This window comes from Peromyscus eremicus, chromosome 1 (genome assembly GCF_949786415.1).
Source record: "Peromyscus eremicus chromosome 1, PerEre_H2_v1, whole genome shotgun sequence".
Lineage (NCBI taxonomy): Eukaryota > Metazoa > Chordata > Mammalia > Rodentia > Cricetidae > Peromyscus > Peromyscus eremicus.
The window spans coordinates 37,106,262-37,119,607 of NC_081416.1; the positions used below are offsets into that span (position 1 = coordinate 37,106,262).

The window sequence follows — 13,346 nt, forward strand, 5'->3', positions numbered from 1 at the left end:
ACCATAAAAATACATGGTATCCATTAGCAGTGCCTCTTAAACCCCCAGTTCTTTGCCACTACAGACCTGTTTTCCGTCTCTAGACTTGCCTATCGTGGGCATACTATACAAATGGACTTACACAATGTGTGGTCTTTGTGAATGGCTTTATTTTTAGGATGTTTTTGAGATTTGTTCCCCTGGTAGCCAGTCATCAGTACTTTGTGCTTGTTTGTTCCCAATTCATTTTTCCCTGTCTGGATACACCACTTTATCTGTCAGTTGATGGGTATTTGGGGTACACTGAACACCCAGTGTATTTTCTTTTGGGCCACCAACCAGCTCCCAAATCATGACACAGAGACTTATTATTAGTTCTGAATGATCGACCTAGCGTAGGTATGTTTCTAGTTAGCTCTTTTAACTTAAATTAACCTGTTTCTCTTTATCTACTTTTTGCCTTGGGGCTTTTTACCTCTTCTTACTTTCTTGCTGTCTCTATGTCTGGCTGGCTGATGGCTGCCTGGATTCTCTCTTCTCTTCCTTCCTCCTTTCTCTTCTCTCAAGCCTAGATTTCTCCTACTATTTATTCTCTCTGCCTGCCAGCCCTGCCTATCCTTTCTCCTGTCTAGCTATTGGCTGTTCAGCTTTTTATTAGACCAATCAGGTGCCTTAGGCAGGCAAGGGGAAACAAACACAACACATCTTTTCATAATTAAACAAATGCAGCATAAACAAATGTAACACACCTTTACACAGTTCAAGTGATATTCTGCAGCATAAACAAATGCAACACATCTTTGCCTAGTTAAAATAAGATTCTACAACAAACTCTTTCTACTCTGAGAAAAGCCTCATTTTGACACAACATTGCTTGCTAGCCATCTGGACTGAACTGTCCTCCTAAGGCCAAGCATTAAATATGGCCCAAACACATAAAAACATGCTCAATCTTGTTCATAAACCAACAAAATGCAACTGGTGATCATACTGGGGTATTATTTTGTATGTAATTGGTTAAGGATTAATGTCTGCTAATACTGGGCATTAGATCAATACAATCTCTTCCATTGTTGGGAAAATGTATGAATGCCTCAAAACAAAACAGCAACACCTAAAAACAATTGACAGGAAATTCAGAAGTGAAGCTGGAAATACAGCAACCCCCAAGAGATTATACACATTGTATGACACTCTTTTTATGAAGTTGAAAAACAAGCAAAATTAAACAACATTATTTATGTGCATGTGTATAAGGACACAACAAATATGCAAAGGAATGTTCAGCAATTCCAAGCAAATTCATGATTTTAGTTAGTATTCTAGGTTAGAATAGAAGAGGTGCAATTTAAGGTTTTTGGGTTAGGGGTGCTGTGAAGGAGTCCACTATAACAAATGCAAAGTAGTGTTCTCCATGGATTATTATGAGCCATCAAATTAAATAATGGACTGAGTTTACCTGATATCTAAGTAAACAACAAGAAGTAAACAAAACTAGCATAAATTATTACATTTTAAAAGATCAGATAGCTATACTGTGTAATTATAATTGTAAAAAGTTGCGATAGTTATCCTTCTGGTAGAAAAGTTACAATTTAGAGCATGACTTCATAATCACTCTTTTCCTTGTGAATGAAAAAAAAAAAAAGGACTTACTGAGAGTAATTAAAGTCTGTCCTGTGGGAACGGCTTTGGTGAAGCCGCTCCAAGTCCTAACCTGCCTAGCCTCAACCCTAGCGACAGACAGACAGTAGCTAGCTGCAGGAGCCCTCTCCAGCTTGGAGGCAAGAGAGCCCCTAGCGACATATCAATACAGTGCAGCTTGGCTCGCCCTCAGAGGACACGCCCCCAGAGCGTGCCTCACATCCGGGGGTGTGTCCCGCCCTGTGAGGGGCGTGTCCATTGCGAGTGTGGGCGGGCTCATCTCAGCATAGGGGCGTGCCTTCCTGGGAAGGCGCGTCTAGTTCAAGTCGGGGCGTAGCTGAAGCGTCAGGCTATGCGTCGCGTCGTGGTGACGTCATCAGCGCCGCGCTGACTGAATCCAGTCGCAGGAAGTCTGCTGTGGCAGCTTTTTTTTCCCGCTGAGGGGCGGTGTACTGCCGGTGGCATGTTACCGGCTATGAAAACTGTGGAGGCGGAAGAGGAGTACGCGGAGGATTGTCCCGAATTGGTTCCCATTGAGACCAACAACCAAGAAGGAGAGGAAAATCTTGACTTCTTCATTAAGATTCCAGTCACAATTATCACCGGGTATTTAGGTAATTAATGGTCGCTCGGAGAAGGCCGTGACCTGTGCTCTCGGAGGGGGGTCTGCCGTGTCTCCTCAGGCACCCGGGTCTCCCGGCCGAGGACGAATGTCTTCGAGGTAGGGGCTGGGGTCTCTTTCCCCTCGCGTTTTCAAAGGCGGTTTAGAAACTCAGACTCACCTTACTGTCCTTGTGGCCTCGTGATACGCTGGCTTCTTACCTTTGTGCGGCTCATCCACCTCAGTTTAGAAGGAAAATGATAAACGTCATCTGAGTTTGTTTTCTCAGCTGAGAAAAACAACAACAACAAAACTGACAGTCTATTGTTATTAAAAGATGCCCTGATCCAGAAAAAAAGGAAGGAAATAAAAAGATGCCCTGTATGCAAAATGCCTCACACCCTGCTTAGCTGAGGAGAGTCCACTTCTCAAGAACCAAACTCTTCCAGCCATTAGTGGGACGTTTTTACCTGTCGTAACCTGCCCCCACCCTCTTTTGGGGGGCTGCTTGCAAAGCCCTGCAGGACTTAGAGTAAGATCTTTGCCTTGAACACTTCCTTAAGCTGGGACTACAACAGGGGACACCCGAAAACACGGATTTGCGAACAGGGTGCAGTTTTCTGAAGGACAGTTCATGTGCTTATTTTTCGTTGGGAACGTTTCCAAATATCCTTTTAAAACAGTATAGGTAACAGAGGGCAACAACAAATGACTAAAAATGTGAATTAACTCATCCCTGTGTGCTGCAAGAGACCTGGCACTCCTTTTACATCTGACTAAGAAATCACTGGTGCCTCTCACCACCCGTTTTTTTTTTTTTTTTTTTCTTCTTCTAGAGTCAGACCAAGTATATTCTAGATTTTTACTAGATTTCATAAAGGAATAGTGTTTTGGATTCAGAGGCTACTCCACAGAAGTTGAGCACATTCCTTGTTCAAAGAGCACACTTCAGACTTGCCCCTCTGTCCACATTTTGTTTACTGGTATGTGAAAGGAACAGTCAGGTAATAGTCTGAAGCTTGGGGTCAGGACTAACCCCAGCAACCTCCTTGTTGCTGACTGAACCTAGGGACAGCGTGCCTCCTCTGCCATTTTTTTCTTTTGGAAATAGTGGGAACACTGTTGCACCTGCCGTCTACGTTTTCCTTCCTAGTTTCCACCTATTTCTCCGGCTTCCACCCTTTAGTTTCATTTCTGTATAGTTTCTGTTTTGATGTCCTACAGACAGCTCCAGACTTAACATGTCCAGCATTCCATACACTAATATCTCCTCAAACCCTGCTCCTGAGAATCCAAACCACCTGCAACACTAACTGTGTCTCCTAACTACAGTAGTACCGAGTCTCCCTGCTCCTTAATGTAGCCGTGTGCTAGCCCGACTGATCTTTACAACGTGTTAGTTTGATCGTGTTACACTCTTTAGTGGCTTCTACTTGGATGGAAGTTCAGGTTCCTTAGCAGGAGTTCAAGGACCTTTGTGGTCTGGTTCTTGCCTACCTCCTTAGCCTGTCAGATGGCCCAACATATTGAACTCATTTTACTTTTTTTTTTTTTTTTGGTTTTTCGAGACAGGGTTTCTCTGTGTAGCTTTGTGCCTTTTCTGGAACTCACTCTGTAGCCCAGGCTGGCCTTGAACTCACAGAGATCCGCCTGCCTCTGTCTCCCGAGTGCTGGGATTAAAGGCGTGCGCCACCATTGCCCGGCTCATTTTACTTTTTAAAGCAGCGGTTCTCAACCTTCCTAAAGCTGCAACCCTTTAATGCAGTTCCTCATGTTGTGATGACCCCCAAACATAAAATTATTTTTGTTGCTACTTCATAGCTGTAATTTTGGTACTGTTATGTATCATAATATAAATATCTAATTTACAGGATGCAGGATGGTCTTAGGCGACTCCTGTGAAAGGGTCATTTGACTCCCAAAGGGGTCATGACCCACAGGTTGAGAACTGTGTCTTAAAAGTACCCCTTGGAATATTTCTTTCTGTAACTGCTCTGACTAAATAGCCCTCTTAAGTTCTCCATAGTATTTTGTATGTCTCCTCTTAAATGATCAACTTGTGACAAAATAGCTTCCTAATTTATATCTGAGTTCTCCACCCACCCCCCAACATTTTTAAGCTCTATGGAGGCAGAGCCTTAAATTTGATGCACAGTAGATACTTTGAATGAATGTAGATTATATCTTGATGTCTTTTTCTTCATAATGTGGTTAATTATTAAACTAGTAATTCTTCGGAGGAAATCTCTTACATTCATGGCTTTCAACTTTGTCATTGGCCTGTACATAATTATGTTCAGGGCCTCTTGATTTAAGACTTTCCTTATGGTTCTGTGTTCTTTTTTTTTTTTTGGTTTTTTTTTGGGTTTTTTTTTTTTTTTTTTTTTTTTTTTTTTTTTTTTTTTTTTTTTTTTTTTTGGTTTTTTTTCGAGACAGGGTTTCTCTGTGTAGCTTTGCGCCTTTTCCTGGAACTCACTTGGTAGCCCAGGCTGGCCTCGAACTCACAGAGATCCGCCTGGCTCTGCCTCCCGAGTGCTGGGATTAAAGGCGTGCGCCGCCGCCGCCGCCGCCGCCGCCGCCGCCGCCGCCGCCGCCGCCGCCGCCGCCGCCGCCACCACCACCACCACCACCACGGCGGTTTTCTGTTCTTAAACCTGTCTCTCCTTCATGCCACCCATTTATGTTGAGCTTCAAAGCATTTTTAAAAACAAAGTGTCATCTCTTCAAAAACTCTTAAAAGGAAAATGACCTAAAACATTGAAGATATTGGTACCCTGTACTCCCTGACTCTATCCTGGCTATACCCTAGGAAACTTGCAAATGTATTTTAGTAGACATGTGTAAAGCATGTGACAGTAAAACATTGGAGACACTCAAAATGTCTGCCTACAGAAAAGTGAATGATACATTCCAATAACTGAACTACACTGCTGTGCAGTTAAGGTGTTATTGATTTTTTGAAAATATATATTCCATTATGAACTTTGGAATATTTGGTTCACAAGATTAATGTTTTTCTTCTGCTTGAGTTGAACAAACTAGGTTTCTTATGCCACCTGCTGGATAAAGTTAGTGTAGTTTTCCGAATGTCTCTACTGAATAGTCTGTTGTGTACTATCATCTCTGCATCCCATTTTATAAAATCAGTTTTATAGTAATAGACTGCTTAGACATACTAAAAGTAGCTTTATAGTCAACCTGAATTTATAGCTAGTTCATGGACATTGCAATAGGTTGAATAAATTTAGGGAAGTAACCAAGTATTTTTACTTGAGAAAGGGGGCATCATGAAAGAAATCTACATATTTTTTATTTTAGAAGTGACATTTCTTAGAAACCATAATTCATTATTTTTTTATTAGGCATAAGTTTTAGATGTTCTTTATTGCTATATTATAAGCTACAGACATATTAGTCATTAATTAGAAAACTGACTCAATTTGTAAGATTATTTGTACGTATTTATAAAATATACATAAGGAATATTATGATAGTTTTCAAAGACTGTTCTAATCTCTCCTGTGAAGTCCTCTGTGCTATTGTTAGGTATGTCTTGAAAATTAGTCTCTGAGATTTGTTGCTTTAATATATTTTATAGGTGCTGGAAAGACAACACTTCTGAACTACATTTTGACAGAACAGCATAATAGAAAAATAGCAGTTATTTTAAATGAATTTGGAGAAGGTAAGTAAAGTTCATTAACTGTCTAACTGTCGTGTTGTAATAATATTTGGGACCCTTTATTCCACTGGTAAATTGATACTTTGTACTTAAAATTAGATCAGATGCTAATATGAGGCCACTATGAATAGTTTCAGAAAATTAAAATTAATTTTTATTAAGCTAGCCTGGAGTATGCAATGTAGTAGAAGCTAGCCTGGAGTATGCAGTGTAGTGGAAGCTAGCCTGGAGTATGCAGTGTAGTGGAAGCTAGCCTGGAGTATGCAGTGTAGTGGAAGCTAGCCTGGAGTATGCAGTGTAGTGGAAGCTAGCCTGGAGTATGCAGTGTAGTGGCAAAAGGCAACGAGAGAGACCCTACCTCAGCCAGTCGAGAACCACCTCCCAAAAGTTTGACCTCTGCATACAGTCTGTCCACATCAAACACAAGCCCTTCCTCCATACATAATAAGTAAAGTACATTTAAAGAGACTGATTGATTGATGGATGGATTGATTGATTGTGGTGTAAGGTTTCCTGTATGCTAAGAAAGTTCTCACTCTAGTCTCTCTCTGAGCTATGCTTTTAGCCATTAATAATTGGAAGATTTCTTTGTTTTTTCGAGACAGTTTTTCTGTATAGTTTTGGTGCCTGTCCTGGATCTCACTCTGTAGCCCAGGCTGCCCTTGAACTCACAGATATCCACTTGGCTCTGCCTCCCAAGTGCTGTGATTAAAGGCGTGCGCCACCAGCGCCTGGCTGGAAGATTTCTTTTTTTTCTTTTTTTTTTTTTTTTTTTTTTTTCCGAGACAAGGTTTCTCTGTGTAGCTTTGTGCCTTTCCTGGGACCCACTTGGTAGTCCAGGCTGGCCTCGAACTCACAGAGATCCGCCTGGCTCTGCCTCCCGAGTGCTGGGATTAAAGGCGTGCGCCACCACCGCCCGGCTGGAAGATTTCTAATAGTCCTTTTCCAGCTTTTTATTAATAGGTATTTTCTTGTACATTAGTTATATTTATTATTTCTTACTGTTTTTCTTCATTTTGTATGGTTTTTATGGTTTTGCCTTTTGCAACATCCTCAGTATTTTTTAATGTTTTATATAGCCTAGTATTATGTGATACTCTACCATCACCCAACTGAAATATGAACAGAAAATACATAGTTAAAAAAATGTAAATTTTTTTTCTATTTGAAACTTTTCTGTGGCATTGTTCCATTGTATGGAACATCTATCTAAAATCATTCATACTTATTTCCCAGGTAAACTTTACTAAGAGACTTTTTTATTTGAATAAAAGTTTAATTTTTTAAGTGATTACATGATACTTTGGCTAAAAACCTTTGTCAGAATGAAGTAGTGTTTTAATATATATTTAGAATCCTGTGTAACCTTAGAACAGAAACCACCAACTTAGTGAGGAATTAAAAGGAAAACAATCTCATAGGAGGTTGAAGAACATACGAAACCCAGTATTTAAAAGGCATATCAGTATATTTAGAAAGTTTACAATGGATAAGAAGAAAAAATATATTTTTTTTTCTTAACAGCTCCTCTGTTAAGAGAGAGAATTAGACAAGTTAGAGTCTGAAGGAGGAAGGGGATGTAGTTATTAATTTTGGATTTGTCTTCTTAGAACTTAAATTATTTATTTAATATTTTATAAATACTTTATGTATATAAGTGTTTTGCCTGCATGTATGTTTATACACCACAGGAATGCCTGGTGACTGGAGAAGAGGGTGTTGGATCCCCTGGAACTGGAATTATAGCCAGTTGTGAGCTGCCATGTGGGTGCTGAGAATCCAGGTCCTCTGCAAGAGCAACAAGTGTTCTTAACCTTTGAGCATCTCTTCAGCCCCTAGTTGTTAAAGTTTTTAATTTTTTTTAATAATTTTTTTTTTTGTGTGTGTGTGTGTGTGTGTGTATGTGTGTGTGTGTGTGTGTGTATGGAGGCCCTTTGGAGGCTAGAAATGGACCTTGAATCCCCTGGAGCTGGAGTTATAGGTAGTTGCCAGCTATCCTATCTAATGTGCAGTGTGTGTGTGTGTGCTGGAACTGAACTCTGGTGTTCTGCAAGAGCAGCAAATACTTTTAACCACTAACCAGTCTGTTCAGCCCTTGTTTATTTACATTTTTTAGATAAGGTCTCACTGTGTAGCCCAGGCTGATCTGGAAATTGCCCAGTTGTATCTTAGATCCTTCTGCCTCAGGCTCCCAAGTGTTGGGATTGCAGGTGTACACCATGCCTGGCTTATTTAAATCTTAACAGAAAGAAAAGTGAAAATCTTCTAGAGTACCATAATTTGAGTATTTACTGAATTAAATACTGACTTTAGATTTACTTTTTGTTGTTCAAAAAAAGAGAGATTCTGGCTTGCATCACTGAAGAGTCATCTATATTCTTGAGACTTGTAAGCTATTAATAGAATTTGAAGTTTGTGATTGATTTAGAGTTATGAAAGAGTACATGTTCTAAGCTGTAGTTTCTGCGTTGGAATCTACTCTGTTTATAAACATCTTCCTCTTGTTTTTGCTTGGCTAGTGAATATAATCTAAAGGCTGCCTGTTTCTGTTTCTAGGAAGTGCAGTAGAGAAATCCTTATCTATCAGTCAAGGAGGAGAACTCTATGAAGAGTGGCTGGAACTTAGAAATGGTTGCCTCTGCTGTTCAGTGAAGTAAGGAGCGCATTTACTGTGTGCTTGTTGACTGACTTAGGATGTCTCTTGATTATATTTCCAGCTTTGATTTTTCTGTGTAATTTAACTGAATTTACTTACATAGCTTGTACCATTGTATTTTTGGATAGGATATACATTCATTAGATTGTGCTTTCTTTAAGTGTTTTTTGCTATTATTTTCAATTTGTTCTAATGTTCTTATTTTTTCATTGAATTTTTTGTTTTGTTTTGTTTTGCTTTTTTCTTTTTTTTGGTTTTTCGAGACAGGATTTGTCTGTGTAGCTTTGGAGCCTGTCCTGGAACTCCCTCTGTAGACCAGGCTGGCCTGGAATTCACAGAGATCCACCTGCCTCTGCCTCCTGCTGGGATTAAAGGTGTGCGCCACCACTGCTGGCTCTTTCATTGAATTTTTAAAATTATTTTCAGAGTCTTATTTCACATGTTAAAAAAAAAGATTATTGTGAATTTAATGTGTCATTTATCTTATTTCCAAGTATTCAACCTCTTTTTTTCTTTAAAAAGTTTTTATTTTATGTGTATTGGTATTTTGCATGCATGTATGCCTATGTGCCACATTCATGCATGGTGCCCACAGAGTCCAGAGAGGGTGCTGAATACCTTGAAACTGGAGTTACAGACAGTTGTAAAAGTGAATTGAACTCTGGTCCTCTGGAAGATCAACAATTGCTCTTACCCCCCAGTCATCTCTCCAGCCCTTAAGTATTCCGTCTCTTTCAACTAAAAAAATAAATGACTGTCATAAAAAAGAGTAACTGTGGGCTGGGAAATGTCTGTGGTAAGTGCTTCCTACAGAAGCTTGAGGACCTGTGTTTAAAACCTCAGTATCAACATGGAAAGTCAGGTGTGGCAGTGCAAGCTTGTAATCCAGTGCTGGGTAGGCAGGGAGACTGGTAGATCCCTGGAGCTCTCTGACTGGGCAGTCTAGCTGGTGAGCTCCAGGAGCAAATGAGAGACCCTGTCAGAAAAAATGAGGTGGGAAGCCATTGAGAAAGACACTCAACATTGGTATCTGTCCTCTGCATGCACACATGCCTACATATGCAAACACATAAGAAAGAGGGAAGACTCAGCTAAGCCTGGTGACACAGATTTGTAATCCTAGCTACTTGAGAGGCTGATGCAAGAGGATCCCAAATAAAGGCCTACCTGAGCTACCAAGTGAGTCAAAGCTAGCCTGGGCAACTTAATGAGATCCTGTCTCAAAATAAAAAGTAAAGGGAGGACTGGGAACGTAGCTCAGTAGTAGCGTGCTTACTTAGCATATGTGTGGCTCCGTGTTCAAATCCCAGTATCAACATATAAACACACAGAGAAACAGAGAAAGAACCTTATGTTAAGTTACTACTTAAGTTTTCATGGGCAGTTTCTTTTTAGTTTACTAAGCTACCTACCATTGGTCCTAGAAGAGTACCTGAAATAAGAACAACTCAGATAAATTATCTGATAAACTCTTGGATAAATGATAATAATACTACACGTGCTATTGATTTTTCTATATTATAGTGAATTAAATTTCTCCTGCATTATTTACAATCGTAGATGTTTGAAACTGAGTCAAACTTTTTGGAAAGAGGAAATAGTTATAAAGATTTTTTTTAACTTTTGGTATTATGGGAATGAAAAACAGGTAATAAAAGTCTGTAATCCCACCATTTGGGAGGTAGAAGCAGGAAGATTGACAGTTCCAGCCCAGGTTGAACTGCATAGTGAGAGGCTGTCTTTATTTATTTATTTATTTTTTTTAAGAAAATTACAATGTACCCTAGTTCAGACTAGAGTTAAAAGGTATGCAGTGACAGTATTCCTTTAATTTTATTAAGAACTACTCTAGACAATAAATTTTATCATTATTTATACTGGTTTTCTTTTATAAAGCTGTAAAATAAATACTGACTTTTGTTAGATAACATCCCCTTTGCTTTTAGGTTTTGTTTTGTTTTGTTTTTTGGTGTGTGTGTATGTGTGTGTGTACCTGAAAATATTTTTGTGTTGTGTTGTAACTATTTTAAAATGTTTAGGTAGTCAGTTATTACTATGTTTTTGGTATTCTCAGGGACAGTGGCCTTAGAGCTATAGAGAATCTGATGCAGAAGAAGGGTAAATTTGATTACATACTCTTGGAGACCACTGGACTAGCAGATCCTGGTAAGAAATGACATTATTAGTAACCAGCATTTAGTTCTTTGATATCTTAGAGAAATAGTTAAAATGAGATTAAAGCCTTATTTTTGCATATGTTTGTGTGATGTACATCCATATATATGTGTGTGTAGCCAGATTTCTAAGCTGTCTTATTAAGTAAAAAACACAGAGCCAAATATAGGGATGAAAGCCTTAGATCAGGGAAATAGGGAAAGCCACCAGCCAACCTTACCTCACCAATTCTGCAGCTTCCAAATGAGTGACTTCCTGTCTACCCAGGCTTTATTGCCTTGCTTTTCTGCCCTCTCACTGGCTCTTAGCCCAGCTACCTCACTTCCTCTTCCTACACAGCTCTATCACTTTCTGTCTGTCTGTACAGACCTCCAGGTCTCTATGGTTGGTACTGGGATTAAAGGCATATGTCACCACACTTGACTCTGTTCCCTGGTGTGACTTGTGTTCCCTAGTGTGGCCTTGAACACACAGAGATACTGCCTGCTAAGGGATTAAGGGCATGTGCTACCACTGCCTGACTTTTGTGTTTAGCTAAAATGTCTTGCTATTTCCTCTGATCTCCAGGCAAGCTTTATTTATTAACGAACAAATAAAATATCACCACATGTATGCATATTCAAATGTGTGTGGGATTTCTACCTTGGGTGTTGATGATGCATAGTCTTTCAATGAATTAAGAGCTGAGCTTGTCACTTTTGCTGGTCTGGCTATCCAGCTTGCTTCAGGAGTTCCCTATCTCCACCTTCTCTTTGTTTACTTCCCCATGAAGAGTTACAGGTGACTGACTGTGCCCACCAGCTTTTCCGTGGACGATTCAGGTCTAGTCTTGGCTCTTGCTTTACCTGTTGAGCATTTCATCAGCCCTAAAGCTTCACTGTGGGTTTACTTTTTGTTATTGTTCAGAGGAGGAGAAATTCTGGTTTGTGTCCTATAAGAGTCATCTGTGTGCTTCTTGAGACATTTAAGCTGTTAATAGAATTTAAAGTTTTATTAATTGATAGAGTTATTGGCAGGAATAAGTTATTTTTATAAAGATTTATTTTTATGTGTGGGTATTTGTGTGAGTGTGTGCCATATGTATACAGGTGCCCAAAGAAGCCAGTAGTGGGTGTTGGATCCCCTGGAACTGGAGTTACAGGTAGTTGTGAGTTGCCTGACATGGGTGCTCTTGAGATTGGGTAGGGCGTCATTGGTCATTAAGGATGAGGCTCCAGGGGTACTGGAGAGATGGCTCAACAGTTAAGAGCGCTGGATGTTCTTCCAGAGGACCCGGGTTTAGTCCCAGAGCTTAACAGCAGCTGATAACCATCTGTAACTCCACTTTTAGGGGGTTCAGTGCCCTCTTCTGGCCTCTCTGAGCCCCAAGCATGTAGAATTTAAAGTTTTATTAATTGATAGAGTTATTGGCAGGAATAAGTTATTTTTATAAAGATTTATTTTTATGTGGATATATGGTGGGTGTTTGTATGAGTATGTGCCATATGTATATAGCATATGGTGCAGATATATGTGCATGCAAAACACCAGTGCACATAAAATTAAAAAAAAAAATAGATCCCTAATGTTTACATAATACATCAAAAGTCACTAGGGTCAGGCCTCAAATGGTCTGGTAAAAATGTGGGAATTTGTTTTTCTTTTTAGCCATTTTCCCCCTACACTTTATTTAAGGATGTTTTCATTTTTTTCTTACTGTAAATATTTTTTCTGTCAAATTATTTGGTTCTATATTAATGAGACCAGTTTTCTTCATAATGAATTTTATTTTGTTCTTCTAACTAGTCTAATTTTCTTTTTTAAATCACACTAATTTGTTTATATATTCATGTTTACAAGGAAGGGGGCTTGAGGGGGTGATGGAGGGAGAGGGAGAGAAAGTGAACGACTATGACTAAAGAGAGTGAATCTGAATGTATATGCTGTGGTACACGTCTGCGGGAGTTGACTCTCCACCATGGTGGCCAGTTCTCTCTCTTCACCATGTGGGCCCTGGTTTGACAATGTGCGCCCTTGCCTGCTGAGCCATCTCTCGGGCTTCTGATTTCTTTTTTACTGTTTTTGAGTACCTTGCACATCCTAGGTAGGTTCTCCACCACTAAGCTATGCCCTTAGCCCTATTTTAATTGTTCTGATTTATCTTTTGCAGCTATGTTTACTCTGATAATCTTTTTTTTTTTTTTTTTTTTTTTTTGTCTTTTTCTGGAGCTGAGGACCGAACCCAGGGCCTTGCACTTGCTAGGCAGGCACTCTACCACTGAGCTAAATCCCCAACCCCTTATTCTGATAATCTTATGCTTTCCTTATGTCAATAATCGCCCTCATACTTGTTTCTTGTTTGTTTTTTACTATTGTAAATTAATTTATTGGTTAAGCAATGGTGATATTAAATTGATTCCAAATATATTTCATTAGTGATACAAAGCCTCAGAATATTATTCTGCTCCTTTTTTTTTTTTTTTTTGGCCTTCAAGCTTGTTTTTGTATTGTATTGCTTTCATATTTTTTTTTATAAATAGCTACTTCAAAGTTTTATTTGATTTCTTAAATTGTTTCCTTGCAGAATGAATCTTTTGACATTTGTTGTGCTATTAAGTTACTCCGTTCTT

General features: G+C 39.3%; 1 protein-coding gene across 2 annotated transcripts in view; it reads left to right on the top strand.

Annotated features, from left to right (window-relative positions):
• The first annotated feature begins 1,976 nt into the window (after nucleotides 1-1,976).
• Nucleotides 1,977-13,346, top strand: part of LOC131908429 (zinc-regulated GTPase metalloprotein activator 1) — a 46,862-nt gene continuing 35,492 nt past the window's right edge. The window contains exons 1-4 of one of the 2 annotated variants that reach the window (XM_059259474.1): nucleotides 1,977-2,237; nucleotides 5,823-5,909; nucleotides 8,463-8,559; nucleotides 10,637-10,728. In XM_059259474.1, coding sequence (XP_059115457.1) covers nucleotides 2,087-2,237; nucleotides 5,823-5,909; nucleotides 8,463-8,559; nucleotides 10,637-10,728 — 427 coding nt within the window. In that variant the 5' untranslated portion in view covers nucleotides 1,977-2,086. Of the gene's footprint in view, nucleotides 2,238-2,323; nucleotides 2,345-5,822; nucleotides 5,910-8,462; nucleotides 8,560-10,636; nucleotides 10,729-13,346 lie in introns of those variants that run through there. The other variant, XM_059259482.1, reaches the window with a different exon arrangement.